Raw genomic sequence first — 11354 nt, 5'->3', positions numbered from 1 at the left:
GCTATATACTGTACTGACGTTTTACTGGGTGTGCCGAGGTGTGTTTCGGAATCAGGAAAGTCCATAAGGCGCAGAGATAGAGAAAATGTGCTTGATAAGTTGCTAAATGTCTAATCCTCTACCACCCCACTCCAACCCCCCCCCCCCCCACCCCCCTCCGATCTCTATTTTTAAACTGCTCACCACATCGCTCACCACATCATCACGAACACACACGCACACACACACACAAACACACACACACACACACACACACACACACGAACACACACACACACACACACACACACCGTCACACACTCACACCTACACACACACACACACACACACACACACACACACACACACACACACACACACACACACACACACACACACACACACTTTTATTTCAGAATCTTACGACGCCGACTCTTTCAGCAGTTTAAGCAATGTCATGGGAGCAAAAAACATCTGTTCCACTATTGCGTTACAACATTGACCCAATGAAACCAGCAATATTTCCCCCACAGAAAGCCACATGACAATGTTAATAACGGAAATAAATCATTCTCGTCTGGTCGCCACTACTTGCGTCACGCAGTCCCCTTGAGTCATTGGGTTCAAGTTCCCCTGAAGAAGAATACAAAGTGAACGGTTTTGGAAACAGGATATGTCTTGGATCCTTCAATTCTGTTCAAAAGGGTTTCCCAAATGCCCGAGGAGGAGTGGCAGTACTCGTAAGCTCAAAACTAATTCACAAGTATCCATCCATCCAGTGCCTTTCACGCCTGGTGGCGTGTAGGGCAGCGACAAAGGACCTCCACTTTTGTCTGTCTCTTGTAAGCCTTTCCAGGGTCGCCCAGGAGTGGTTGAGGTCCTTTGATTCCCCCTCCACTGTACGTCTCCAAGTCTGCTTGGGTCTTCCCCGCTTCCTCTTTCCTTCTGGGGTCCATCGAAGTGCCACCTTCGGAATGGAGTCGTTTTCCATTCGTATACACAAGTATACTCTTAGAATATGTTTTGTTTTGCGCTGTCTGCCCATTGGATTGTCTCCACAAGTGCTAGCCTTCGGTTAAGCTTATTTCTATTCTGCAGCACTTCTTTAATTATGCGGACCTGAACCGCATGCATAATGCTGTAGAATATATGGACCATTATATGGACCAATTCGTTCACTGGTAAGTGTGTTCGTTGTTACTCCAGTCAGCAAGAGAATTAGGTCACCTGCAGGCCAGTCGCCTGTTTAACACTAAAAGCTTTTACTGTCTGCTCTATTGCGGCACCTCCCGAGAATCGATAGGCCAAAGAAATCCCCGTAAAAAGAAAAGCCAGTGTTGCATGGCGAGAGCTTTTCCGATGACTGGTCTTTGGAAGAATGGCAAGTGTATGGGAGACTTTTGTAGTTTTCTAACGATTGAAAGGGACATGGATCACAAAAACTAAAAACAGATTCGTCTGGGCTTTTACATAGGGTAAGTGAGTACATCCACTTGTTCACATACAAAAATGTGACGTGAGCTGTTTCGATGACTGGTCTGTGGGGCAAAGGCGATTGTAAAGGAGACTTTTGTAGTTTTCTATCGATTGATAGTAATCGATCGCAAAAACTAAAACAGATTCGTCCGGGCTTTTGCATGGAATTGGTGCGTCCATCTAGTTTAACACTGCAGATTCCATGCCTGCTTCCCTATGCAGAACGGGAGTTTAAAATTTTTTTTATTGGATTGCTTTGCAAACTGACGTAGATGTCAGCACATAATTCACATACGATCGTTTTTTGGGGGAAGGAGATTTTTGTTTTCTTATTGCCCATTGAAGTCAGCTCCCAAGCCACTCTGGGCAACCAGGCTGCCGCTTCGAAACACAAGCATGTGACTGCAGCACCACGCGTTTTTGTTTTGTATTTACACCCCCGGTATCGGGGTGTGTAGGATTCGGTCGATGTGTTTGTTTGTTTGTGTGTTTGTGTTCGCATATAGATCTCAAGAATGAACGGACCGATCGTCACCAAACTTGGTGAACAGGTTCTATACATTCCTGAGACGGTCCTTACAAAAATTGGGACCAGTCAAACACACGGTTAGGGAGTTATTGGTGGATTAAGATTCTACAAGGACTTATAGAGGGACATATTAATGGTCAAAGGGAAATAACCTTCTCAGTTGGTGGCAGTGAGAATGGTAAGGACGGGGGTGTTTTTCCTACCTCGGAGGAATTTCTTGTTTGTTTTTGATTTTGTTGTTTTGGGTTGTTTGTTTGTTTGTTTTTTCTTCTTCTTTTTATATTTAGTCAAGTTTTGACTAAATATTTTAACATCGAGGGGGAATCGAAACGAGGGTCGTGGTGTATGTGCGTGCGTGTGTGCGTGTGTGCGTGCGTGTGTGTGTGTGTGTGTGTGTGTGTAGAGCGATTCAGACTAAACTACTGGACCGATCTTTATGAAATTTGACATGAGAGTTCCTGGGTATGAAATCCCCGAAAGTTTTTTTCATTTTTTTGATAAATGTCTTTGATGACGTCATATCCGGCTTTTCGTGAAAGTTGAGGCGGCACTGTCACGCCCTCATTTTTCAACCAAATTGGTTCAAATTTTGGTCAAGTAATCTTCGACGAAGCCCGGGGTTCGGTATTGCATTTCAGCTTGGTGGCTTAAAAATTAATTAATGACTTTGGTCATTAAAAATCGGAAAATTGTAAAAAAAACAAAAAAATTTATAAAACGATCCAAATTTACGTTTATCTTATTCTCCATCATTTGCTCATTCCAAAAACATATAAATATGTTATATTCGGATTAAAAACAAGCTCTGAAAATTAAATATATAAAAATTATTATCAAAATTAAATTGTCCAAATCAATTTAAAAACACTTTCATCTTATTCCTTGTCGGTTCCTGATTCCAAAAACATATAGATATGATATGTTTGGATTAAAAACAGGCTCAGAAAGTTAAAACAAAGAGAGGTACAGAAAAGCGTGCTATCCTTCTTAGCGCAACTACTACCCCGCTCTTCTTGTCAATTTCACTGCCTTTGCCATGAGCGGTGGCCTGACGATGCTACGAGTAAAATGGCATTGCGTTCAGTTTCATTCTGTGAGTTCGACAGCTACTTGACTAAATATTGTATTTTCGCCTTACGCGACTTGTTTTTTTATATTTAGTCAAGTTTTGACTAAATATTTTAACATCGAGGGGGAATCGAAACGAGGGTATGGTGTATGTGTGTCTGTCTGTCTGTCTGTCTGTCTGTGCGTGTGTGTGTGTGTGTGTGTGTAGAGCGATTCAGACTAAACTACTGGACTGATCTTTATGAAATTTGACATGAGAGTTCCTGGGTATGAAATCCCCATACGTTTTTTTCATTTTTTTGATAAATGTCTTTGATGACGTCATATCCGGCTTTTCGTGAAAGTTGAGGCGGCACTGTCACGCCCTCATTTTTCAACCAAATTGGTTGAAATTTTGGTCAAGTAATCTTCGACGAAGCCCGGGATTCGGTATTGCATTTCAGCTTGGTGGCTTAAAAATTAATTAATGACTTTGGTCATTAAAAATCGGAAAATTGTAAAAAAAATTAAAAATTTATAAAACGATCCAAATTTACGTTTATCTTATTCTCCATCATTTGCTGATTCCAAAAACATATAAATATGTTATATTCGGATTAAATACAAGCTCTGAAAATTAAATATATAAAAATTATTATCAAAAATTTTTTTTCGAAATCGTTTTAAAAACACTTTCATCTTATTCCTTGTCGGTTCCTGATTCCAAAAACATATAGATATGATATGTTTGGATTAAAAACACGCTCAGAAAGTTAAAACGAAGAGAGGTACAGAAAAGCGTGCTATCCTTCTCAGCGCAACGAATATCCCGCTCTTCTTGTCAATTCCACGGGCACTGCCTTTGCCACGGGCGGTGGAGTGACGATGCTACGAGTATACGGTCTTGCTGCGTTGCGTTGCGTTCAGTTTCATTCTGTGAGCCTCAGCTACTTGACTAAATATTGTATTTTCGCCTTACGCGACTTGTTATATTTAGTCAAGTTTTGACTAAATATTTTAACATCGAGGGGGAATCGAAACGAGGGTATGGTGTATGTGCGTGTGTCTGTGTGTGTGTCTGTGTGTGTGTCTGTGTGTGTGTGTAGAGCGATTCAGACTAAACTACTGGACCGATCTTTATGAAATTTGACATGAGAGTTCCTGGGTATGAAATCCCCGAACGTTTTTTTCATTTTTTTGATAAATGTCTTTGATGACGTCATATCCGGCTTTTCGTGAAAGTTGAGGCGGCACTGTCACGCCCTCATTTTTCAACCAAATTGGTTGAAATTTTGGTCAAGTAATCTTCGACGAAGCCCGGGGTTCGGTATTGCATTTCAGCTTGGTGGCTTAAAAATTAATTTATGACTTTGGTCATTAAAAATCGGAAAATTGTAAAAAAAAATAAAAATTTATAAAACGATCCAAATTTACGTTTATCTTATTCTCCATCATTTGCTGATTCCAAAAACATATAAATATGTTATATTCGGATTAAAAACAAGCTCTGAAAATTAAATATATAAAAATTATTATCAAATTTTTTTTTTCGAAATCAATTTAAAAACACTTTCATCTTATTCCTTGTCGGTTCCTGATTCCAAAAACATATAGATATGATATGTTTGGATTAAAAACACGCTCAGAAAGTTAAAACAAAGAGAGGTACAGAAAAGCGTGCTATCCTTCTTAGCGCAACTACTACCCCGCTCTTCTTGTCAATTTCACTGCCTTTGCCATGAGCGGTGGACTGACGATGCTACGAGTATACGGTCTTGCTGAAAAAGGGCAGCTACTTGACTAAATATTGTATTTTCGCCTTACGCGACTTGTCTTTATATATTTAGTCAAGTTTTGACTAAATATTTTAACATCGAGGGGGAATCGAAACGAGGGTCGTGGTGTATGTGCGTGTGTGCGTGTGTGTGTGTGTCTGTGTGTGTGTGTGTGTAGAGCGATTCAGACTAAACTACTGGACCGATCTTTATGAAATTTGACATGAGAGTTCCTGGGTATGAAATCCCCGAACGTTTTTTTCATTTTTTTGATAAATGTCTTTGATGACGTCATATCCGGCTTTTCGTGAAAGTTGAGGCGGCACTGTCACGCCCTCATTTTTCAACCAAATTGGTTGAAATTTTGGTCAAGTAATCTTCGACGAAGCCCGGGGTTCGGTATTGCATTTCAGCTTGGTGGCTTAAAAATTAATTAATGACTTTGGTCATTAAAAATCTGAAAATTGTAAAAAAAATTAAAAATTTATAAAACGATCCAAATTTACGTTTATCTTATTCTCCATCATTTGCTGATTCCAAAAACATATAAATATGTTATATTCGGATTAAAAACAAGCTCTGAAAATTAAATATATAAAAATTATTATCAAAATTTTTTTTTCGAAATCAATTTAAAAACACTTTCATCTTATTCCTTGTCGGTTCCTGATTCCAAAAATATATAGATATGATATGTTTGGATTAAAAACACGCTCAGAAAGTTAAAACGAAGAGAGGTACAGAAAAGCGTGCTATGCAGCATAGCGTAACCACTACCCCGCTCTTCTTGTCAATTTCACTGCCTATGCCGTGAGCGGTGGACCACGAGTATACGGTCTTGCTGCGTTGCATTGCGTTCAGTTTCATTCTGTGAGTTCGACAGCTACTTGACTAAATATTGTATTTTCGCCTTACGCGACTTGTTTATATTTAGTCAAGTTTTGACTAAATATTTTAACGTAGAGGGGGGAATCGAGACGAGGGTCGTGGTGTATGTGTGTGTGTGTGTGTGTGTGTGTGTGTGTGTGTGTGTGTGTCTGTGTGTGTGTGTAGAGCGATTCAGACCAAACTACTGGACCGATCTTTATGAAATTTGACATGAGAGTTCCTGGGTATGAAATCCCCATACGTTTTTTTCTTTTTTTTGATAAATGTCTTTGATGACGTCATATCCGGCTTTTCGTGAAAGTTGAGGCGGCACTGTCACGCCCTCATTTTTCAACCAAATTGGTTGAAATTTTGGTCAAGTAATCTTCGACGAAGCCCGGGGTTCGGTATTGCATTTCAGCTTGGTGGCTTAAAAATTAATTAATGACTTTGGTCATTAAAAATCGAAAAATTGTAAAAAAAAATAAAAATTTATAAAACGATCCAAATTTACGTTTATCTTATTCTCCATCATTTGCTCATTCCAAAAACATATAAATATGTTATATTCGGATTAAAAACAAGCTCTGAAAATTAAATATATAAAAATTATTATCAAAATTAAATTGTCGAAATCAATTTAAAAACACTTTCATCTTATTCCTTGTCGGTTCCTGATTCCAAAAACATATAGATATGATATGTTTGGATTAAAAACACGCTCAGAAAGTTAAAACAAAGAGAGGTACAGAAAAGCGTGCTATCCTTCTTAGCGCAACTACTACCCCGCTCTTCTTGTCAATTTCACTGCCTTTGCCATGAGCGGTGGACTGACGATGCTACGAGTATACGGTCTTGCTGAAAAATGGCTTTGCGTTCAGTTTCATTCTGTGAGTTCGACAGCTACTTGACTAAATATTGTATTTTCGCCTTACGCGACTTGTTTTGTGTCTTTTTGTGTGTATTTTTTCTTCTTTTTATATTTAGTCAAGTTTTGACTAAATATTTTAACATCGAGGGGGAATCGAAACGAGGGTCGTGGTGTATGTGCGTGTGTGCGTGTGTGTGTCTGTGTGTGTGTGTGTGTAGAGCGATTCAGACTAAACTACTGGACCGATCTTTATGAAATTTGACATGAGAGTTCCTGGGTATGAAATCCCCGAACGTTTTTTTCATTGTTTTGATAAATGTCTTTGATGACGTCACATCCGGCTTTTCGTGAAAGTTGAGGCGGCACTGTCACGCCCTCATTTTTCAACCAAATTGGTTGAAATTTTGGTCAAGTACTCTTCGACGAAGCCCGGGGTTCGGTATTGCATTTCAGCTTGGTGGCTTAAAAATTAATTAATGACTTTGGTCATTAAAAATCTGAAAATTGTAAAAAAAAATAAAAATTTATAAAACGATCCAAATTTACGTTTATCTTATTCTCCATCATTTGCTGATTCCAAAAACATATAAATATGTTATATTCGGAGTAAAAACAAGCTCTGAAAATTAAATATATAAAAATTATTATCAAAATTAAATTGTCCAAATCAATTTAAAAACACTTTCATCTTATTCCTTGTCGGTTCCTGATTCCAAAAATATATAGATATGATATGTTTGGATTAAAAACACGCTCAGAAAGTTAAAACAAAGAGAGGTACAGAAAAGCGTGCTATCCTTCTCAGCGCAACGAATACCCCGCTCTTCTTGTCAATTCCACGTGTTCTGTGAGTTCGACAGCTACTTGACTAAATATTGTATTTTCGCCTTACGCGACTTGTTTTTCTTCTTTTTTCTTTTTTTTTTTTCTTCTTTTTTTTGGGGGGGAGGGGGGGGGGGAGTCGGTGGTTGGTGTAGTGTTAGTAGGATTACAGGCAACCATTCACTTTTTTTTTTAAATCAGACCTGACCAGTGATTTATCCTGAACCAAAATGTCCGGAATGTATATTTCTCGACATACTGACATAGTCTGTGGGAATTGTCCGCGCCCAATGCTCGATTGGCGGGAGTGTCCAAGGCACGAATGTCAAGGATATAAATAAAACATTACTCGACGATGTGCTTTTGAGAAACTAGCTCCCACTTTACAAGGAGATATATGTGTTGTAGTAGTTTTCACTTTACAAATAGGTGTGGGTTATTGATTTTCTTTTTCATTTTTTTCGTTTTGATGTGCCAGTCGACTGTTCCGTGTGCATGTCAGTCAATGTACAAAGGCAGCAGTGTGAGGACACACACACACACACACACACACACACGCATACACACACAAACACACAAACAAACACACACACGCACACACACACACACACACACACACACACACACACACACACACACACACACACACTCCTTTTTGGTACGACAAATGCCTCTATCGCCAACCACAGGAGTCTTATTTGAGCGGATAAATATCTACTCATATCTGCCCCCGTGCACCCTGATATCAGCCTACCCGACAACTGCTGTGGCGATAGGTATTGATATTCCAGCGTGATAGCTTTGATCTGGGCAACTTGGCACTCTGTCTGAGGAAACTTTTACACCTTAGCGAGGGTGTGTGTTACGCGATAGCTATTCGATCTCCTCCGTGTGACTTAACCTGTTTCTGCTGGGGTCAGCTTTGTGTTATATCATTGTTCTTGAACTTCTTTGAACTTTATTTTCACCGAAATAGAACAACAACAAAACCGCAAAAAGAAAACGTTACTCATAGAAAAAAAATCGTAGTTTCATTTTCACTTATTTTCTTATTTTATTCTGTTTATGATTGTTTAAAGGCACAATGCAGCTCACAGCATTCGTTTTGCGTTTTTGTTGCAGCTGAGTGCATTTACAGTTCAAAAATCCTCATATGGTAGTAAAACAAACCCAAAACTACCCAACGACGACATCTGTGAAGCTCGACAGTTTCTTGTTCACGCGAGTGCATAAATTAACCTAGTTTTGAACTGTCTGGTTGGTATACACACGTAAATAGGCCCAGTGAAATTGAACACTTTATCTGTACATATTTATTATGATATATGCGTGTGGAAGGAGTGTGAAGTTTTATGCATACACCATAACAAAATCCTGTGCTTTGCATTTTGGTAAATAAACTGTTTGACTGACTGAATTGACTTGACTTTGACTGACTGAATTATTACGTGGTGTTTGGTCGGAGTTCGATTCAACTGAGTGATTCCGGCCTCCATTTTGTTTTACACAAACTCATGATGATGTCTGACAGTGACACAGTTTGCTAGTGACGTGTCTTTTTGTACATGATGTGGTGATCTACCTGATCTAAATTTAGATCCAAAAATAGGTCAAGACCAGCCGGGTCCGAGTACGAAATTAATTCGTAAAAAAATCGCAGTTCTGGACTCTTTGGGTGCAAGTCAATGAAACTTGGTAGTTCTTCTAACGGATAGCTGCCTGAGGTATGACTAAAAGCCCCAGGGGCTCCGTGCACCTGGATTTGACAAGTTCAGTACCTTTAAAAACACTTTCATCTTATTCCTTGTCGGTTCCTGATTCCAAAAACATATAGATATATGTTTGGATTAAAAACACGCTCAGAACAAGCGGTGGACAGATGATGCTACAAGTATACGGTCTTGCGGGAAAAATGCAGTGCGTTCAGTTTCATTCTGTGAGTTCGACTGAGCTTGACTAAATGTTGTATTTTCGCCTTACGCGACTGGTTTTTTTTTTTACTGTTCCTTGGGGGGAGGGGGTGGGGGGGGTGTGTGTGTGAGTGTGTGCGGGGCACTAAGTTCTACAAGTTAAAGCAATTTTTTTTAAAGATAAAGATTGCCTTTGATTGTATTGGTAAGCCCCTTTTCTCTTATAAACGCACTGTCAACATTCATATTAATGTCTACTGCGTGAAATAATTTTCAGGTCTGAATACACAAGTGACCATTTACTGATTGAGATGCAATAATCATGTCCGTTCAATAGGGGCTCAACAGCACTCTGCATATCAAGATGACAAACACACCACTTTTGCACAGCAAATGACATCCTGGTTTGCTCCTTGAAATTACAGTGCATATTTTACCCAAGTAGTAATTACAATAAAGCACATGCAACAATATAAGCCTGAGCGTCAGTTAACATTTCAAATGTACCTTGAGGCGACCACTGGACACAGGTAGCAGCACGGTTGATTCTCAGTATCACAAGATGGGGCTTCCACTTTCCATCCTGGAGCGTCCACACGTACGCATTACGATCCTGAAACAAGGCATCAGGAAGTGTAAGCATGTATTTGAACACATTGAGTTTCAAAAGAAACTTGCCCATTAATTTAATTTACCAATACTAAGTCAAGACAGTCCTGAAAGCGACTGCACCTGTGATTCTGAACAAAATTATCCAAACACACACACATACACAAATAAAAAGGAAATGGAAAACATCCTAATGGGAAAAAATTTAAAAGGGCAAAGCAATAATTGTGTTTTTGGAGTGAAAATAAATAAAAAGAGAACCAACATTATTCTATGTTGATTTTAAATCCAGATCACACTACTATGCATACTAAATGTGAAACCGCTGCCATCTCTAGATTGAACATATGTCTGTTACTGGTAACTAGCACTAGTAGACAAAATCCTACTTACAGCACCACACGTGACGATGCGGTTGGACTTGGGCGCCCAGTCAATGCCACTGACTCGCTGACCGTGCTCGTCAAGGGTCTCCGTCTCCTGCCACTTGCCACCACTCTTCTTGTAGATCTTCACCTCATGGTCATTCAGAGACAAAGCCATACCTGAAGGCACCCCATAAAAAAGCAGACATCAATCTCAAGGACAGTTACATAGATCTATAAACATTTCTGACCACAAATGCACGCAACTAGCTGTGTTTTACTGTAGATGATTTTGCAAAATTGTCTTTGTCCATAACAAAAAAATGAAGATTACCAAAGAAAACTAATAGTGATAATTTCAGTCCACACAGCTTCAATGTGTAAATTAAAAATCTTTTTCAAAATAATTTATACCCAAAGTTGTTCAATTGCTTGCTGTCCAAGAGGTTTCCAACTTGAAATACCTTCAAATATACATGTACACTGTGCATGTATGATTTGATATGCACACATAGACCACAATCAGAACTGCCATCACAACCAGGAGCATCATCAAACAAAGACAAATATGAGGCAGACAAAGAACGTATCTTCTGGTTTAATGTCTGAATGCTTACCATTCTTGTCCCCACTGACTGCATGGCAAGTCACGGGCTTGATCCCAAAGTTATGTTTTTCAGACATCGTTCTGTAAGTCAAAAAGATGATGTATCATCACAATCCATCAATACCATATTATTACTATACATTTAAAAAAAACACCTAATTCTAATAAATGTGCCAGAGTGACAAGTGAGAAGTTAATTACTTAAACAACACTGTTTAACAGACTGACAATGCTTAACAAATTAGCAAATATGGTGGAAGACCTTCATTTCTAAAAAAAAAAATTAAAAAAAAAATGGCCTGGATATTCTCATCAGACAGTTAATGAGTTATTTACTCAAACATTACGATTTTGCAGGCCCCTTTTCAGCATTGTAATTTTTATCTGTGTGCCACATGATACACTTGTTCAATATGCGGATACCTCAGCATGGACCTGGGATGGTTGCAAGTTTATGAATCTTCACCATCTGCACTCACAGTCACAGTCACAAAAAA

At 38.9% G+C, this 11354-nt stretch overlaps 1 protein-coding gene across 1 annotated transcript; it reads right to left on the bottom strand.

Moving 5' to 3' along the window:
* Positions 1 to 764: 764 nt before the first annotated feature.
* LOC138955423 (actin-related protein 2/3 complex subunit 1A-like) lies at positions 765 to 10995 on the bottom strand. Its single transcript, XM_070327037.1, has 4 exons — positions 10868 to 10995; positions 10279 to 10430; positions 9784 to 9889; positions 765 to 946 (listed from the first exon to the last, which is right to left on the bottom strand). Exons 1-4 carry the CDS (start codon positions 10932 to 10934, stop codon positions 765 to 767), a joined length of 507 nt encoding a protein of 168 aa, XP_070183138.1. The 5' UTR covers positions 10935 to 10995.
* Between the last annotated feature and the right edge of the window lie 359 nt (positions 10996 to 11354).

The sequence above is a fragment of the Littorina saxatilis genome, unplaced genomic scaffold (assembly GCF_037325665.1).
Source record: "Littorina saxatilis isolate snail1 unplaced genomic scaffold, US_GU_Lsax_2.0 scaffold_906, whole genome shotgun sequence".
NCBI classification, from domain to species: domain Eukaryota; kingdom Metazoa; phylum Mollusca; class Gastropoda; order Littorinimorpha; family Littorinidae; genus Littorina; species Littorina saxatilis.
This window is presented reverse-complemented; position numbering and strand designations above follow the sequence as displayed.